Genomic DNA, 20,269 nt, shown 5'->3' on the forward strand with positions numbered 1-20,269 from the left:
TCTGGGCACAACTGGTGGCCTCCAAAGGGCTCCCTGTCAGCCAGCAGTCACCAGGGTCTGGCAGCATTGTGGCCATCAGCTCCTCTCCCCACGAGACACACACCTCCCAGCGAGCGTAAGACAAGTGGCATACTTCAGGACAAAAACCTCCTCGTCAGGGGGAACGAAGATGCAGTTGAGCATCAAATCCACTCCAGAGCTGAACTGCAACCATTCGAGATGACCCACTTGGATTTTACTCACAGATAAGCTATGAAGAAGCTGCCCTGTGGACGAGTTCCACACTTTGAGAAGGAAATTGTTGACTGCAGTGATGACAGTGGCATCGTATCTATCCCAAGCCACCATAGTAACCTTCAGTTTAGTCACCTTGTCCTCTCCAGATGCTACATTGTTTCTAAGGAAATAAATAATTTAAAGAAGAAATAAATCAGTAACTACATACAGAAACATTAAACAGCACTAATTCAGTGTGAAATTAGGGAGAGCATGGCTCTGTCATTACAGGCTAACGCAGGAGGATGAAGGATGGCTTCTGCAGTAGTAAAAACCAGAAAATATTCAGGACCACTAGATTATATAGAGAGTTTTATTTTCTTAAAAAGGACAAGTTTCACTTTTGTTGTTCTTAACCAATCATCCTTGCCTACTCCAATTATTTCTTTCAAGCTATTCAGTTCTATTAAGATTTTTCCTACAAGGCATTTTTCTTACCAGTCATCAATATGAGTAAACTCTATAATGAGCAAGAACCTGCCAAACAAATCCAAATCCTACTCCAACAGCTAACTTTAAAAATGTAACCATATGAAATACACAGAAATCTGCAAAACAAAACATCCAATGGATTTCTCATTTCTGTTTTTTGTTACTGTGCACATTCAATTACAAGGTCACTTACAGAAGTCGCTCGAGGACCTCACAAAGAAAAACTCAAAATCCTAACTGAACTTTAGAACCCAATCACCATATTTCATCTCTTACATGAAACTTAAGCAAAAACACAATGTTAAGAAACATTCTGGATATATATTACACAATTCTTCCAGGCATCTCACGCCTTGGAACAAAGTAAGAAATTCAAAAATGTGTTTACGAACAAACGTCTTAGAAAGTATCTATGTCACAAACTGCTTATTGTCATTTGTCCTCAGGTGGATAAACAAGCTGTAATGCACAATGTTTTTTTTTTAAACTAAAATTATTTACTAAATTTATTTACTGGAATAGTAACTGGAATCATACTAGGTGTCAATTACCGAAAACAGTGGCTGTGTGATGCTGGACACTGTTGAACATGTTCATATTTGCATTCATATCACATGCTTTGCTCACTTTTCTCTATTTTATCTTTAACATTCTTTATCATTTTAGCTGTATTCCATAGCACAAAAAAACAAAATAGTTGAGTATATAACATAAAACAAACACTAATGACCCGAGGAGACTGATTATGGCAGTTGCTACTATAACTTTGCTGAGAGATGACAGAAACCAAAAGCTGTTTTGGGCATTTTTTTTAAAAAAATGAAGGTCAGTACATGATCAATGAGGTTCTACTAAAATCTCTTTCCATGAGATGAACTCTATCTGATACTCTTTCTTCATATGTAAAATACTAACCATTCCCCAACCATTCGAGTAGGGAACTACCAATGTATGAACATTTTATTTTGGGGGCTAATTAACTGCATAACTTAACAGACAGAGCCATGGCATTTACAATATACAAAAACCACGCACTGACATTAACTCGAAATGGAAATAAATAAATAGTTTTCAATGTGATGGAAGATTTTGTGTCTAAATGTTGCTATGAAGTGTGTTCTGGTTTGGTTTGGTTTACCCTGTCATTTTAGTAGCCATATCCAGGACTACACTCTTCCAGTCCTGCTGCTGATAGTGCCATACTCTTGCTGTTCCATCTCTGCTTCCACTGACAAATCTTAAGCTACGGGGAAAAAAAAGACAAAAAAGACATGAAATTCTGAATGAGGATAAGTCACCACTGCTTTTAGTCTAATACCCATGTACCAAATAAGATCACAGGATCTCATTTTCTCGCCATTCAGTAGCTTTGCCATGGAGTTTTCCATCCTCAGCAACCGCATGGGCCCACTAAATCCTGTGGCAAGAGTTTAGGAGCTTGGCAGAAGACTGTGGTTCACCTTAGAAAAGGTCACTACAAGCCCTTACTTTATGTCACTCTGCAACAAACATGCACACACATATACATATTTTTGGAAGTGCACCCTTGTGTACTCGTCTTACTCTCCATGCCCACGCATCGGCGTGTTCAACGACTCCTAAAACACCCAGGAACTACTGCACCGGGAAACGGGCAGCTACAAAACGCTGGCAAGCCAAGAGCACGCCCCTCCACACCAGCACAGGAGCTGGAATGTGTTTCATCTTTTTTTCAACACTTAATTCTTTGTATTGTTTGTGCATCTCTGATCTAGAGGACGTAATTAGCAGACAGTGAGGTTACAATTTTCGTATCAGGCGTCGTACGGTACAAAAGAACTTACATCCCACAACATTCATTACATTTGGTTACAACTAGCAGATGGCCTTGGAATGACTTCAGTGTCGTAATTCATACAAGCTGCACGTTCCCTTTTTTTTAATGACATCAGCAAATCTCTTCAGCAGTTCATGGTGGCAGCACAGAAAAAGAAACTGCACGCCAAGAGTCGAGCATAAATTATAATGCATTAACTCAGGGAGAGGGTGAAGACAGAGAAGGGAAATACCCAGTTGAACACAAATAGGTAGCCCTGCTTGGGAAGCTGAACACGAGTAATATCGTTTTTAAACTCCTCCTCGTTTAAAAAACTGAAGCATCCAGCAAATGCATTTACCTACATCATAATGCCTTGGCTATGGCTGTCACAGAAATTATTTTTGTTGAGAATTTTTGAAAAAGCTCTTCCAGCAAAACATTTTGACGGCCAACATCTTTAAAAGCATATTCTATTTCTATACAGAATTACCTGTAAAAAGGCAAGCCTATGCAATTTTAATTTAATAAGGGCTTGTTTCACCTTTTCAGTTTCCCTGATCTGAATTTTTTCATCATGATGCTTGTGACATTTTTTTTCTTTCTATTTTTATCTCTTTATATTAAAATAAAAAGGAAGTTGTCACTTTTCCTTTAAAACTATCACTGTAGCATATAATTCTCAGTGACTGTGTGACTTAACACCCCCAGTGAGGCCTGTGGTCTCACAACCTTTGGAGGGAACTGTTGGTACAATTATCCCAGTACATTCCCACATCATTTTAAATGACAAAGATCTCCGAGTACAGGTGCAGTTCCACTGGTAAAGCTACAGTTTTGCTGGGAAGGCTCCTGCTCACACACATCCATTAAACCTTCTGCCAAGCAAAATAAGGGATAGGAGCAAAAGCTGGCAGAAAATCATTTACATTAAGATGCTGATCACTAATCAGAGCTTGTCAGGCCAGCACAGCGGTGCTGCAGAAGTCTGACACATGCACACATGCCTACGGGCATCTTTACACGTTTTATCGTGAGCATCCTGACTTTAATTGCTACATAAGAGACAGTATCCTGACACGTACAGTTCTAAAACTTGATATTATTAATATATTAGCTTGATGTTATTCACCATGTAGAACTTTAAAAGTTCTGCAGGTTGGAATGGCTGACTTCATAAATTTTAAGACCACAGAATTACTGTTATCATCTAAACGAATTAGAAATAGAAATATTTGCTTAGAAATTCACCTATTTGCCAGGTATGTCATCAGGGCTACGTAAATTATTATGAACAATAAAGCAAACCAATTAAATTATCATCAAGACTCAAAGGCCTCTGTAACTGGTTCTGGACAGGTGGCAGACTAAAGATAGTGGGTTGCAAGGAGACACCACAAAAATACGGTGGGGCGCTACGGAAGTATTACGTAAAACGTGCAAATCCTTGGGAAAAGGTAAACAATTGTGATGAGAAGAATATGTGCAAAGAAAAGTTTTAATCTCAAATGCAGACAAACTAAGCAAGAGAATTTCATCTGCTAAGTAGCCTAGATCTAAATCTGGGATGCGAGGACCAGCTGCACCTTTACGATCCATTGAAGCGCTGTTCTTTGCTTATTCCCCCTTGGAAATAAATCAGGTTTTGGGGGTGAGGGTTTTTTTGTTATTTCAGAGTTTAAAAAAAATACGAGATGAGGACCTGGTTATTCATCATATCACGTTCATCACTCTAGAACCTCACAGAAGTTGAGCTCTTATGAATTGTGAGTGTGTGTATGAAAACAAACACTCTTCCCGTATTTTTCAGAACTCTGAGCACCAGAAAAGACAACTTGCTTATTCAGTGTGCCCAGAGAGAGCCTGGCAGAAGAAATCATTCGCCACGGAAGTAAATCAGACAGATAGTAAAGGGTGGATGGCGTTACGTTTCAGCAACATATCAGCAATGTCGTATTATTCAGAAAATGTTTTCAAATTATGCTAATCATTGGTTGCTTTCTGTTCCCCAGCTGGTATAAATGATGCAGAAAATATATGCAAGAAAAGTAAATTTTAACAAAAAAAACCCAACATATACATAATCTATCAACAACACTATCAGCTTCAACATGATTCTCATACGGATCATAAACAAGAGCACAGTGAAGTAATGAAAATAAAGCCCCTCCAAGATACAAGATAGCTCTACAGTTCCTGGTTTTCATTAGGCATGACACTCCTCATTTAGAATGCCATTATTTCCTTGATTTCCTTCCATCTCACTTCCTACAACACACCAAGTCTTATTTCCCTTTTCACATTTGTTTTCTTGTCATAAACGACTGCACCGAGTTTGCACATCCCTTCGGCCAGTGCAGACAGCACTGCTCAGGTGCTGATCCAAGAGCTTATTTCTTTGGAAGTCAGTGTGTCACATTTCCGTACTACTTACGACAGAGAGGACAGAGCAAGAGCAGTTGATAAAGAGGTAAAGTGGCCTCCTCATCTGTGCCCCAGTATAAAACAAGAGAAATGTATCTCTCTGAATGCAACAGCTACCAAAAGCACTACTGTCATCGGTAGCTTGGCCTCCCCTTCACCTCTAACTCAGCCATCAGCCCTGGTTATGGCTGGCAAACACTCGTGTGGTTCAGTCACCATCCTACCCCTTTGCTTCCTGCAGCTCCAGAAAAAAAGATGCCCAAAAATCACTAACAAGAGCTGCACAGATAAACAAATATGCACACGTGCTTATTTTTCATCTTGTTCCAAAAGGACTGAAATGATAGAGCCAACAAGCCTCTTTCCCCTTCCATGTTCAACCTGATATTCTAGTTAAGAAAAAATAAGAAAGCAAAATAATTGAGAAACCAAATTCTTGATCCCATTATAAACAATGAGAATACTCAGATGTTATTGCCATCTTACCAGGCAAAGTGCCTGGCAAGAAAGACTCCATTAATGAAAATCAGACCACAGCTCCTTGCAGACTTTCTTGTCTGACCATCTGTGTATGTGTAACAGTTCTAACTTTTGCTTAGAACTACATTTATTATAATGCTCTTACTCCAGAAATAACCTTTTCTGTATTTAACAAGGCTCCCTGTGAGGTAAGACACTCTTACACAGAAAGGATACAAAATCTGGTTTCCAATTTCATAGAATCATCGAATGGTTTGGGTTGGAAGATCATCTAGTTCCAACCTTCCCTGCCATGAGGGGTTGGAATTTGCTCAGTTTAAAAAAAACACAAAGCAAACGCACAGATACAGAACATTTTTGTTGTTACAGCAGAGGACAGCAAGTCCAAGCTCGTGGATATGACACATATCTCTAAACAATTTGTCTAAGATTAATCAGAGCCCATTTGGTCCTGTTGCACCAAATTTTCTCTGAGAAGTTATTCAGAAAATTAAATATCATACTTCTCGTGTCAAAAACCCAGGACAGCCACTCACCTGTCGCCATTGTTACAGAACTGGACTGCAACCACTTTGTCCTAAATTGGAGGGAGGAAAAAAATAGTAGTAAGTGCTTTGCAAGTTGAGACATTCATTCAAAAAAGATCTTAACGGTGAGCTTCTATTCAGCAAACTGCATGTCCCATACATTTCCCATAACACACTATCTTACAAATTCAAAAGCAGAAGAGTCACACTTGAAGTTAAAGCTTCCCCAGACACACTGTGTTAAACACTGAAACAGAAAACTTCAGAGAGGTTATGGCTTTGTGTTGCTCCACCAGTAGCTCCGAGACAGAAACAATTTCCAACGTGGTCTCCCCAGCACTTAGACGTCCAGGAGGAAGAAGCTGCAGCAGCTCTGTTCATCACAGCGTGGGGTAACACACCCCGGGGTAAGCTCTGCCTGGGAAACCCTGCACCTCTCAGACTCCCCAGCGAGCAGGAGTAAGGAACCCCAGGTGCTCACAAGGCCTAGTAGGAACAGCACTCAACAAGGTGGAGAAAGAAGGACTTAATCAAACTACTGATCACAGCAGCTTTGCAGCTTTTAGACCTAACATTAAAGTGTATCGAAATATTTCATTAAAAAAATGCAAACCTTGGCTTTATTTCCACTTTTAAATTGCTGAGAAACAGATGTTACGTTTTAGACGTGGTTTTGCCTTTTTTTAATTTACTAAACACTTGTGTTGGCTACATGCACTTGCTATCTTCACTCCTGCTGACATCTCTAGCTCCTCATCACCAAGTACCCAATTTGGCATTTTTTTCAGCGGCAGGCTGACAGCAGCCTGTAGTATTAAGAAGAGTAGACTTAAAAAAAATAAAAGGAATTACAGGGCTTTTTCCAAACCTGAACTGCTGGATATAGAAAACATATTTTTCTTTTGTGAGCAAAACATTTGTTGGATTTGTTGGCTTGGAGCTCTGAGACTTTGAGACCGATGACTCCCACTGAAGTTCAGTGAATCAATTGAGATCTCAGCTTCAATCTATAAAATATCATTAAGGTGGGCAAGCTGGGCTATTAAAGTCCAAAGATAAATGCTCCAAACTCCTGCCAAGTGACAGCCCTCTCAGTGCTGCTATAAGCCTACCACACACATAATAAGTAACACGATCATCACCTGCTCTCAGTAACAGCTAAGAAATGAAGACAGATTTGATGCTGTTTCAGTGATGCTTCTTCATGGGGCTTCGTTAAAACTGAGACATTCAACAGTTTTAGTAAAAGCTACCAAGACTCAAACTTGAAAATTTACATTCCAAGTCATCGTACGGATCGTTCAAAGAGTTTGAATTTTTACCAGAACCCTTCTGTGTTACCCGAGAAAAGATGCTTTTAAGCTTATTTGATTTCCTAAATGAAATTACCATCACGATCTAGAGTTTGACTTCACACACTAAAACCAGAATTACTTGGTTTTCTCTTGTTATGTGGATTTGTGGTCACAACTGAATTTAAATACTCAACGGTAAATTTAATAGGAAAAATGACATCATGCATGAAAACTGCTTTAACTCCTCATTCCAACACAGCCTTTCTTCAAGAATATGGGAAAATCACCTAGTCCCTCAGTTTCCTGGGGGAATGGAATACATAAAGCATGTTTTGCACACATCTCCTGCCTCAGAGGAATTTAAAAATAAACATTCCACACATTTCCAGGCATTTAAATATCACAGTGTTGAGAGCCAACTAAACTCTAAAGACAGAAAATAAGTCAAATAGGACGTACAAAACCTAAGTTCCTAAAATAAGGTAAAGCAGCAGGGAAAAAAAAAAAAAAAGATTTGCTTTCTGATTCATCTCTTACCGTATGAGATTCTAACTCAGCCATTTTCTCTGGAGATTCCGAGCCCAAATAATAAATCCTTATCACGTGGTCAGTACTACCTGTCGCAATGAACATGCCACCTAAGAAAGACAGTGGGTTTTGTGAGAAAAAAAGCCATCCAAGGAACAACTAATTCGAATTACTGCTTCATTATCAAAGCAGCAAACCACGGTTTTTAAAAGAAAATTTCACTGTAATCAAAACATACGTCCTGAACAAAGAAGTTAACTCTGACAACTTCTGCTTTGATCTGTGCTTTCTCAGACTATATCAACTTTAGTGTAACTATGAGCTTCCCAATATTTTCCAGCTGCAAACCCTTCCGACCAAAGGAAGGGAATATTGCAAGTTACAACATTCATCCAAGAAACTATTCTGCTTTCCCTCAGAAATTATCACTGCGCTCTCCATTAGCCTATGCAGGAAAATTAGATGGGGAGTAGTTTAATATCCTCATGGCAAATACCAAACAAAATCTGTAAGCACATCTTCAACGTCTCTTTGAAGCACATCAGAGAAATTATTGCTGAATCAGGAGTCAGGGATTAAGCTGTTTTCTTGTAACATTTGTTCTATTTACAATATTGCACAAAAAGGGCACCATGGTATAGTTCACTGCATTGAAACGGTTTTAGTTATTTCAGGATTTCTGGTTTTAAAAGGGAACGTGGACGTGGCTCACACTGCTCTGGAAGAGCTCTCAATTACAGATAGCAAAAATTAATGAGAAATGACATCATTTTGCTTGTAAAAATCACTATTTTTGAGAATTCAAAGCTGCAACAAAGGATGTCAGTTAAGCTGATATTTCCAAACGCACTGAACTGATCCTCCAAGAACTTCGCCAAATTTGGAATATTAGCAAAAGAGTAACCTTTGAACAGAGGCCACCTGCCTGCCAGATTTGAAGAACTTTTCACTCCAAAACTTTACAAGATAAAATCTTAAAAGGATGTTACAGAGAAAAATCTCTGATGTGCAAAACAACAGACTGAAAGCATAGTCTTCCTTGGAAGTCATCAAGACATTTTATCTTAAATTATAAAGGAAAAAAGAGAAAAAGCAGCTTGAGGCAGACACTTAGCATGGAAAATTTCAAACAATCACAACTTGACAGTCCTACAATTAACTGAAAAGGGGTTTAATACCATTTGTATTCAAAAAGAAATAACAGTCCTGTCACCAAAAGAATTACAGTTCATAAAATACTTCCAGCTACCTCACCGTGCATACGTACCGGAACTGAAGGATGAGCAGGAGATCTGAACACCAGGCCTGGACCTCTCTGCAAATTTTACAGGACGATCCCTGTATGCAACAACACAACATTTTTACTTTTCATTACTTTATTCCGATGTCCTTCAACAAGAATCGTGCACTGCAGCTCAGCAGGCTAAGGTCAATACACCCACCCTAAATCTCTTTATTTCAGAATTCTCACCTAAATTTGCTAGAACTTATTTTTCGTTTTAGTAATATCCTTCCTTAGTTTAGTCAGAAAACCATCATTTTCTAAATTTAAAAGACTATTTAGCTTTTTTATCATGATACTCACCCATTCAAATCTATTTAAAACAGAACCTGGCACACTATTACTCTAATAGCATTTACTCCCTATTAACTATGGGTTTGATGCCATCTACATATGTGTGTTCTTCAGATTAAAAGCAAAAGAAGTTCTTCTGCCTGCACGTTTTGGACAAGGATTTAGTCCTAAACATAAAAGCTGTAAGTTCTTCCACAAGACTGGCTAGCAGAGCACAAAGTCCAGAAATAATAGCCCTGGTTTCTGCCTCCCCCCTGAGCTGTACTGTCACAGACCCCCCAGCACCCATAACAAAGCCCTCCCCACCCCACACGCCGCTATGGCACTCCTGCCCAGCCTGTCTATGGGAGAACACAGCACGATAAAACTGTTTATTGAGAAAAGACACGTCCTTATTTCATCATCTCAGCATTCCCCTCCATGCTAAAACTCAAAATAAATTTGTCCTTTATTTAAGATAATTATGATTATCTACACAGGCTTACTTGAATTTCATGGTGTTGGCGTGCCACTGCCAGAAACAGATTGTTCCGTCAGCACCAGTAGAAGTGAGGTATCGTGTTGTTCCTTTCCTTGCTGGAGAGAACTAAAAATAAAGTTGTAACAGTTAAACCAGCTAATTTCTTTCTCCCCTTACATGCTGGAAACTTGTAAGTGGACGTTGACAAGAATCTTTTTCATGAACATAGCCTTCCTCCCAGGAGTACAGAGAGCACGGATAGGCACAGAATCTGACTTCCATAAAAATAAAGCTGAGGAATGGGAAATACATTTTAACTAGCAAGTCTTTGTTCATGTGACACAAAAGTTAGTAAATGGGAGAAATGAAACAAGCCTGGCCCTTTTTAATGGGACAACAAGATGAGGAAATACTTCTTTCTAGGATAAACTGGATCAAATATGGTAACAAAGACAAAAAGAATTTCTGCATCCAAGCCCAACTAAGAACAGCAGCACAATAGGATCCCCACTCCCGCCCTCTTCCCGAACCTCTCCCTCTGCCTCTCTAAGGAGCTGGAAAGCTTTTCGTCCTGAAATCTCTCATTTAATTTCATAACTGCAGCAATACCTTTACTCCTCTGGCTACCTGGTAATTTGATAAAGGAATCAAGCACCATTTCCTCAAAAAGCCATGACTGATTATTTTCTGTATTATCAGAGTTTTACAAAAAGCTTGTGAGGAATGTATACATACATAAAAAAGTAAGATACAAAACACAAAACCAGGTTGTAAAACATGTTTCCAAAACAATCACCTTAAAGTAAGTAACTTGCAACACTGCTGAAACCAGACAAAATTGGAAGTGTAGGCAAGAGGGGGAGAAACGAGACTCCCAGGGACTACTGGCATGACGGAGAAGACTATGATGAACCAAAGGCAGCCAGGCTCCAGAAGAGAGGGATTCTGAGCCAAAACATCCCCGCTCGTTCTCCCTTCTATGTGCACAACCTGCCAAAACCCAGGGATTGTCTTTTTTATTCTGGAATTCTGTTGTGTTGGAGGTTTCTGCCTGGCAGTTGTGAGTTTTTTTTAAAGCAAATAAACTGTAAATTACTGGCCATTATCGACTGTGCCACTGCTAGAGAACTGAGTGCTGGTAGTTTAGTCGCTGTTTTCCTGCTTCACTATCGCTCACCGGGCACTTGCCACACAGCTGAAATGGGCACGGGCACGGGCACGGATCCTCTGCAGACCCTGCCCTGTGCTGTACTGGGGCTGCTGCAGTGCCTACATATGCTGCAACAGCCACACCAGCTCCTCAGGGCACAGGCTACGATAACGAGCAAAGAAACGTGGAATGAGAATGTTTAGCTGCAGTATTCCTCTGAAAATTCAACGTTCCCTATGACTGTTGGGTTGGTCGCTGCGCAAGGACTAATGGCAAAGATGCCAGTCGTTTCTCCCTGGCTCAGATAGCTGATTCAGTGCCCCCCATGACCATGCATCTGCTAGATCTAAGGAAGAAGCAATGGGATCACACAGTTGAAGGCAGCTGGAAGAGGCAGGATCACCCCCTCAGGCCACTGCACAGCAGTGGGTTTGCCAGGAAACAACACCCTCGAGCTGGGGGAAAATCTACAGCGCCAAACAGAGATGAAAAGATAAGTTTTATCCTTGATTGCTAATCCGCATCTCTTAGAACCGTTTTAATTCAAGGGTTTAGGAAAAAAAATGTTATTCCTTACCTGTATGGAAGTAATGGAAGCTGAATGGCCCTGCAGCACTGCGACTGGGGCACAGGTCCGAAGACACCACACTCGGACTACCTTATCGCAGCTGCCCGCAGCAAGCAGCGTGTTCTCGTAGTTAACAGCCATGTCAGAAATTTCAGCCGAGTGTCCTCGCAACGTGGAGAGCAGGCGCCCATCATCTGTAGCCCAGATTTTGACCAAACAATCATCTGACCCCTAATGCCACACAAAAATTGCCACAGATTATACAAAAGAATGTGTTATCGGTACAGAACGTACAGGCACGCTGCAGATGAACAAGTTCATCACGCCGGGAACCTGCCAGAAGAGGAATTTCAGTGGGATTCTGGAGAGGTGCAACTACCTGACTTTGGGGATCATCTTGTGGGACTAGGGATCCACATGCTTACAAAACAGAAGCCACTGTCTTATGTTTCATACTAAGATGTGATTCTTGCTGCTAATACAACTCCTCTCGGTACAGCTCAGTAATAATTAAGATAAATTTAGGAAGATAAAATGTTTCATTACGTGCTATCAAAAGACGTGTTTATCTACACGAGCCAGATCAAGCCAGCAGTAAAATCAAAGTGATCATAAGACTTGAGCTCCAAGGAAAAAGAGCACTTAAGGAGCTGAGGGATCTCTGAGCCTCTGCCATGCTCCTGGAGCTACAAGGCAGCTGTACCATGAGGCTCAGTTTCTGTTAAGGGCAGAGTTGGACCCCTTGGAGGGAGAGACCATGCAACATCATGTACAACTGAAATGCTGTGTCAGCAAGATTTCAGCTCATGACAGGACACAACTCAATCCAACACAGATCACTGTAAAATACTTTCACCTATAGTAGCAGCTACAGAATTTCACACCCTATCCCGATATTGCCAAGAATTCTAGACAGTTCATGGGCCTTTCCACTATTCAGATACTACAAAAAGTACTAATCCTAGTGGCTAGGATTGCTACTAGATATTCAGAAACGTAACACAACAAAACTAACTGCAATATCATCATCATTTGACTTTAAATTCCATTTTATTAACTGCAGCTAAATTCAAATACCGATGACTTTCAGTTCTTCATTTAAGTGCAGATGAGAAAGATTTCTTCATAGCATAAACAAAAACTACGGTCACTGACCCAGAATAATTATCATAACAACATCTCTATTTGACCAATTTCTAAAGAGTAGAGAACCTAGCAACAACACAAAGACAACACTTTGCCTGCCAGGTAATCTGTTTCTAAACACCTATTCATAAGAGACAAGACAGGGCTTGACATTAACAGTTAAAAGACACATTATTAATTTGAAAAAATTTGTTAATTTTCAAATATGCGCAACAAAAAGCAAGGGCAGTACCACAGAAATGTATGTTAATATATTCTGGAGAAAAACTTAAAACAATATTCATATATTCACTGAGATACTACGAATTCTAGAAAGAAAATTTAGCAGAGAAGTAAATTGCAGACAAAGTAATGAGGTCTTCTATTTATCACCAGGTTTTACTGAAATGTAAGGAAAGGATTGCCAGCATTTCCAAGGTTACCAAAAGGTAAACTGTAGTTTTAAAATAAATTTTGAGCTTTAACCCAGCAAGCAGCATGCAAATTAATTCCAAATCCCAGAATACTACAGGTGCCATTCAGTAAGAAAGATGGTAAATAAAGAAAAACAAGCATGTGTTCCAGAAAAACCCTGCTGTAAGGTTCGACATGGGAAAGCAAATAGCTGACTAAGTTTCAGGCTACCAGAGCCACGAGCAATTTTAAAACACCAAGTTAAGTGAAAAGTGAAAATTAGCATTGAAAGAGACGGGTTTTCCATACATCTCAAGATTTTTCTTCCCTTCTTTTTCTGGAAGCCGTGTCTGCATCTCGGTCAGTAACTAGGAGGCTGTTGAGGGACTCAAGAAAGAAAGAAATCAAACCAAGCAAAGTAATCTTCTAAGAAAGGTACAATTTTTAAACTTACTGTAAAAATTCTTCTCCCACTGCGATCAAAGGCTATACAATAAACAGATGATAAATGTCCCAAAATCCTCTTATGCATTTTCATGTGTTGGTAGGTGGATGTTGGGAACAAGTGGCTGAAACGTCCACATCCAGTTAATTGCCTGGCAGAAATTATATTTACTGGGAGAGAAAAACAAAACAAGAAGAAAACCAAGACATGAATTTTGTCCAGAACTCAAAGTAAATAAAAATTAAATAGAGTATCAGGTTTGGTAACAGCTTGATTATTATAATCCATAAATCTGAGCCTCTTCCACCTTGCCAGAACATTCTGTACACTCTTAGAAAGACAAAGCCCACTCCTGATGAAGCCTTTCAATTCCTACCACACGACACACTGCATCTGCTTTCTTATACAAAAATTAAAGCAAAATAAAGAGTTCCAACACAAGCAGAAGTTGTTCCAAGTGACATGAGTTATTCATGAACTGGCAACAGATACATTTATACTATATAGATCTGCAAAATTTGATATTAGTAATACATAATTTCCTTATAACAATTACAACGAATTAATTTTTGGAGTATATTAAGTGCTTTTTTTGTAAGAAAAAAATCTTTCTTTGGAACGGGTACCAGACCACGTGTCAGGGTCAGCAGTCTTCCATATGTTCCCCACAAAACCTCTCTCACTATAAGCAGCAGCAACATCACTGCATTTCTATGATAACGTAACTGAAGAATAAGAAGTACGTGGCACCGACAGAAAAAGCCCCAGTCAAAAGAATGGCAGGCGCAGGAAAAAACTGCAACGACAACAAATTATTTCATGTTGCTAAATGGTGGAGTCCTTGCAAGAACAGTCTGAATTGTAAATACACAAAAACATGGTGTAAAAAAAGCACTGGTAGCAGTTTCACTGATAGCTCCGACTCTTTCAACCAGACAAAGGAGAACACAGGCACGTGTGTGCCTCTGCTGGGACACACCACCAAACCAAGATCTGTCGAATACAGAAAGGTCCTAATTCTAATCGTTGATTTGATGCATAATTTGATATCATTCTGGGTATTTAATTTCATCTATCCTAATTTATACCACTTGAACTTTTGAATTTGAAGTTTTGAGGCTTTTTTCCAATGGCACTCAAAGACCTAACATTGCTAAACTGGTGGGTTTTGTTGAGTCCTCGCGATAGCAGGCTCCTTGAAGAAACTTCTTATCTTGTCTGCCGCACGTTGAAGTAGGCAGGGCTTCACAGGAGCAGCAGGAAGCTCTTCAGTGCCTTTCAATCCTTTAGTTTAAAAGTACAGCAGACAACTTGACCCATTTCCTTAATTGTATCATCACATCATTGCCTATCTACACAGAAAAAGATTATGGAGTGTTAAAAAAAAAGTACAAAGTCAAGAAGGGTCATTTCAAAGGGTCACTAACCCATAACACATTGCTGTAAAATTGTAAGATTCAAGTATTTATACACAAGCAGAGAGATAAATGGGCAAGGACAATAAAATGTTTCCGGATTTACAGAAAGTATTTTTGTTTCTCCGTTTTACACTCCGAAATTTGGACTGTTTTTCATCACTCAATGCAATTGAAACACTACATACTAGAAAAAAAGTTGCATAAAAGGTGTAGATGCTTGCAAAAGTCTTCAGTCAATATTTGTTTTTCACATAAAAACACATATTCCACAGTACTAAAAAAGCAAAACACACTAAACCAAATTCATTTACTACCCACCTACTACTCTGTTGATACCTGATATTATGCAGGAACTGTTAAGTGGAAACTATCTCCCCTAGCAAAGTAAAAATGAAACCTTTAACCCTTTTTCACACCTCTTACAGGAGGGCACAGAGATCCCACAGTGACAAATACTGTACAAAAGTACTATCAGGTTTGCCCATGCATTATTTTATTTACTACTTAAGTATGCCAGCTTAAAAGCCAAGTTCTTAAAAACATTACAGCTCCCTTTCCCCCACACCATGGACAATGTTATGCCAACGCAGAGATGTAGTCATTCAGCAATATGGTAATTCTGCTGTGCCTGTCAATGCTTAAATCATTTAAACACATAACAACAGTGTATCTGCCTTTCAACAACTTCAAATGGCTTTGAACATTCCTTTTACCCACACAAAGGACTGTGTGAATCAAAAGGTATAGTTGCATTTCAAAAATGCTCCCAATAATCACAATACCTTCTGTCTACTACTGTGTTCCCACGCACTCCTTCCGAAAATTCACCTCTGCTGTTTGTTGTACATCACACGAAGGAAACACTAAAAGGTAGAACGAACAGTCGGGCACCTAACTTGGTACAAAACCTTTCGTTTGGCACTCGGCACCCAACTTTTCCAGTCGATTCCCAGACTTGTAACCAGTTCAGCTTCAGAGGACGTGAAAGTAACTTTCACTTTTTTCCTGTGTCTATTTCCTTATTTGCACAATGGGGACAAGACTCTCCAGTCTCCCATGGATAAATAAAAAATAAAAAGCACTGCCTATGGAATGCTTCACTCATGAGTTCCAGAGAAATACAGAAGCACTGTTGTGCCACAAGGAGCACCGCCTTTACCAAAGCACCAGCATCTCTGAACAAAAAGCAGCGAGTATTCCACGTAGCTGATCCTCACTATGAAAATTAGGGGATACCAGAAACGTATGTCACACACACAAAGCTGCGACTGAGATCTTTGTCTTCCCACACTTGATAAACTATCACTGCCTCCAAAGGAGCTGCAAAGCAAGAACCCCCCACAAAACAAAACAAAACAAACATCCTCAGTTCCAGTCCTCATATTTTTTGGTAGAAGATTAATACACAATATCTAAATAGGGAATTACCCACACATGACAAAAAGCCCTGTGAAGTTTGCTTTCTTCAGTACAATGAAGTTACTGTACTCATAAAGTCTAAAAGCATTAAAAACCCTGATTCCCACACAGAGAACTGGCAACTTAGTAGCCCTAAAAACTTTTAGCAACCTATCTAATTAGCTGCTGTACTTCATGCCATACTGGGCGTAAGAGCTGCCAAGTCTACCCCCTCACTAATTCCTGCCAGGAAAAGACTTTCAAAACTGTATTGATGTTATTTCACATGAAAAGTGAGCATATCTAGTCTTCCTGCTAAGAAAAGTTAGTTAGTTTTGTCCGCAGAGGGAAAGGTGGCCTTCTCAGATGAAGTTGTTCACTTCCAGCTGCTGAAACGACTGCTGCCCAGGCGCAGGGACACTGCTGTGACGGTGGGCAGGAGGCAGAGGGGAGTCACATCCACTGTACAAGGGTAATTCTTAAATCAGTCCACTCTCCTAGACGTAACAGCACAAATGTAAAAAACCCTTGAGAGAAAGCTCACCTAGGAAGGATAAAACCAAAACTCTACAACAATAAGTCCTCAGTGAAAAAAAAAAATAAATTGAAAAGCAACCAGACACCACAAATTTCAAAGTCACAACTTCAGAAGGAATTAAAGCATTTCAGGGTGGACAAAGTCCCCTCAGCTGCAGCAGTTTTCAAACTGCTTGAGATCTTCCTCTCCCTAGAAAACCTTGCCTCACTCCATTTCTGCAAGCAAAAGTAGAAAATAGAATACTGGTACAAACGTCTGTTTTAAAAATAAGTCTCTCTACTATTAAGGGTGATGACTTCACATCGTACCATTTTACCCTCTGAAATAAGCACTGTAACTTCATAATGAGGATGTAACACTTGATGCAGCCAGGACACGTGGTGAGTCAGCTGTGACCTCATCGCAGGGCCTGACCAAGCACGAAGATTGGGTACCACTCGCGGTGAGCGGAAGAAACACAGGTCTGGATTCCATAAGAACACTGGGAAATAAACACAGTTGGATCACACATGCAAAATATCTTCTCAGATAGTGGATGTGTGGCCACAAAGACAGCTAGACCCAGTAAAAGTGCCAAAAGAACAAAGTGTCCCAGCTCTCATAGCTGCTGACCTCATGGAACTCCTTTACAGCAGAGAAACATCATCGATTTTCTGCCCTCATCTGAGCACTGCTGTTTGGCAGGCCTAAGGTGGTTGGATCACCTTGACTCTAAATTTCCATACAGCTGAACTGCTTGTTCATTGAGACTATGCTATGAACTCTCTGGTTCCAAATTTTGTGTTACTTTCACTCACAACAGTTAGCCACATTGAGATTTTCACACTCGGGTTAGAATAGCTCTAGTAATCAACTAAAGAGAGAAAACAAACTTCTTTCTAATCTGCTTTGTGCTGCCTGAAAAAAAAAAAAAAGCCTCTGTCAAAACCTAAATAGTATCCAAAAGCAGGTTAGTCACCCTTGCACAGTATGACCAACCGTTCCATTTTCTGACTGGAAGAGCATAAAGGGAGTTCTACCATACCACGACTTCAAAACCTGCAAAGAAACTGTCTGAAAGACCATCCTCACCACATTCACTGTGTTATCCTGTCACCACCAGAAAGCTCCAACAGCATCTTCCCTTCCCCTCCTCCCCCAGCAGATCGCCGCAGACCTCCAGGACCCAACACGTTCCCGGGAACGACTCCCACAGGTCAGCATCTTCTCAGACTGCCCCCACCAGCCAGAAGATTCCCAGCTCTGCCCAAACACGCTGGGAAAAGGCAAGGCTGATTTCTTGCTCCAGTTCATGGCGACAAGCTGAAATCTTTATCACTGGAAGGGAAATGACATCAGAATACTTTTAGCTGCTGGCTCTGTACCTTATTCACCTGTCTACGCAGGCAGTTACGCAATCGTCACACCTCACTCATGTTATGGGTGTCTAATGCTTCAAGCCAACTACTTTAGCAAGTAATTCCAGAAACCTGACTAAGCCAGCACAGTATGGGAATTCACAATCATGCTGAAATATTAAAGAGGTCGGGCACACTTCTTCATCTTGTATTTTAAAGCAAGACACACACACACACACCCCGCAGCATCTGTGGCTGTCACTACTCACCAGGTAAAAAACCCACCCATTTTGCACAAATATGCACTAAGAACTTTGTGATTTCCACTTCAGGATTAACAATGGAGAATCCCAAAACCAAACTCCTGCCTCCTGTAGAGGTTAAATATAGTCAACTTCTTATTTCATCTTTATACACATTTTCCTCTCTTACCAGTAGTCTGTGTGTCTACACCAAGGCGGACTGTGTTCTTCCAGGAACCAATACTTACAAAAATTAATTCCTAGCTATAAAAGACCCTTTTCCATACAACACCTTTGCACTTCTTAAAAAACAATTCATAGGAAAACACTGAAAACCAACAAATCATTCTGTTCTCTAAGTCACTAAACAGCCACCAAGCAAGCAGCACGAACCTTTGTCGTGACAAATGCTGAAGTCCAATCTGCTAGCATGGTTCATTACTAACACTGCATACTCCAAAAACACACGGTCTGATCCTCCTCTGATGAAAGAATTGATCCAGGAACCCTTACAGAAATACAATCTAGCCTATCAGCAATCCATCAGCCCAACTGCTAACACTAAAGTAACTGCAGAATCAGTCTGAAAGAATAAATACACAGATATTCACAGAAGTAACCACACTAATATATTGAAATAGTTTTCTTTTTTCATGTCTACAGTACAACTCATAAATTATCTGACAGAAACAGGAAGAGTACTAACGCAATAGTTCCCTGTGCACCAGTTCCAGGCAAATATCCATTTATTTTTCCTACAGAAGACCCATGATTAACTTTGCTGTTCCGTCGCTGCTGCCACGCCGCCGCAGACCTTATGCAAAGCGCCCTATCGATTTCGACCACAAACAGCCCGGGCTCCGTCACTTTCACTTCTGACAAAGATTATTTTTTGGTAACTAGAGAGAAAGTGCAGAGGCACAAACAGAGGAACAGACGTGGCAGAAAGAGAAGACTGCCATCGCCATCCCTGCATCTCCTCAGGGCTGGGAGAAACAGACGTGGACGCATCTCCTGACAAAGCAGGAAAAGCCTACACGTTTGCACAAACACACACAAATACAGATAAAACACCCTAATGCGAAAACAAGTCATGACTGATTCAACTTCTGCCTGCGAGAAACAAATTTGTTTGCTATAAAAACGGTTAATGAAAGCTCAGACTGTACAAGGCAAAGACTTGTCAGTTTAAGCAAAACAGAGCAGCTCTTGGACGATCCGTCAGCTGAATGCCTACACGTGTCAGAGTTTTACACACGTTCTTGATCTAACTGGGTGGGAAACTGAAGGAACTCAAATGTTGGTTTGGTGATTATTTCCTTTTTGGAGAGCGATGTTGCAAGCAGTCTGTTTTCTGTCATAATCGAACTAAAATGAATTCTTGAGTCAAAAAAGTTCTCTGGGAGCCAGGCGCTTTGTTCTGGCTATGATTCTTGAATGAAAAGATGGGCTACATGCTCCCGTGATCACACTTGTCCAATGTTACAAGCATTTGTCCATACTACGGAGGTGTACCATAAAAAATTACTCAAGCACGTTGCCCTCCAAACAGGAAGCTGACGTGCAAAGCTTTTCAACATGGCCACAATGTTTTAACATGTGTATGCACTTTATGGAAGATCCAAGCCTGAATAACAGAAAAAAGGTTATTCTATTGTCAGCAAGAAACCTTTTTGAGACTAATTAAAAAAAAAAACCTCTAAAACCTCTAAAAAAACCGTAAAACCTCTTTCCAGCTCCTCCCTGGCTGATACCTGCGCCCTGTTTCCGTACGCTGTGGGCTGTGGGGTGGGTTTTTTGGGGGGGTTGTTGATGATAATGCTGGTTTTGTCAGGCTGAGC

General features: G+C 40.2%; 1 protein-coding gene across 1 annotated transcript in view; it reads right to left on the reverse strand.

The window, feature by feature from the left end:
* The window catches only part of BRWD3 (bromodomain and WD repeat domain containing 3), a 57,954-nt gene that overhangs the window by 25,411 nt on the left and 12,274 nt on the right, over positions 1 to 20,269 (reverse strand). The window contains exons 7-14 of the mRNA XM_086619867.1: positions 13,505 to 13,665; positions 11,521 to 11,742; positions 9,819 to 9,919; positions 9,025 to 9,095; positions 7,767 to 7,867; positions 5,944 to 5,984; positions 1,847 to 1,951; positions 244 to 397 (exon numbers count right to left, since the gene is read on the reverse strand). Coding sequence (XP_086475993.1) covers positions 244 to 397; positions 1,847 to 1,951; positions 5,944 to 5,984; positions 7,767 to 7,867; positions 9,025 to 9,095; positions 9,819 to 9,919; positions 11,521 to 11,742; positions 13,505 to 13,665 — 956 coding nt within the window. The remainder of the gene's footprint in view (positions 1 to 243; positions 398 to 1,846; positions 1,952 to 5,943; positions 5,985 to 7,766; positions 7,868 to 9,024; positions 9,096 to 9,818; positions 9,920 to 11,520; positions 11,743 to 13,504; positions 13,666 to 20,269) is intronic.

The sequence above is a fragment of the Tauraco erythrolophus genome, chromosome 13 (assembly GCF_009769465.1).
Source record: "Tauraco erythrolophus isolate bTauEry1 chromosome 13, bTauEry1.pri, whole genome shotgun sequence".
NCBI classification, from domain to species: domain Eukaryota; kingdom Metazoa; phylum Chordata; class Aves; order Musophagiformes; family Musophagidae; genus Tauraco; species Tauraco erythrolophus.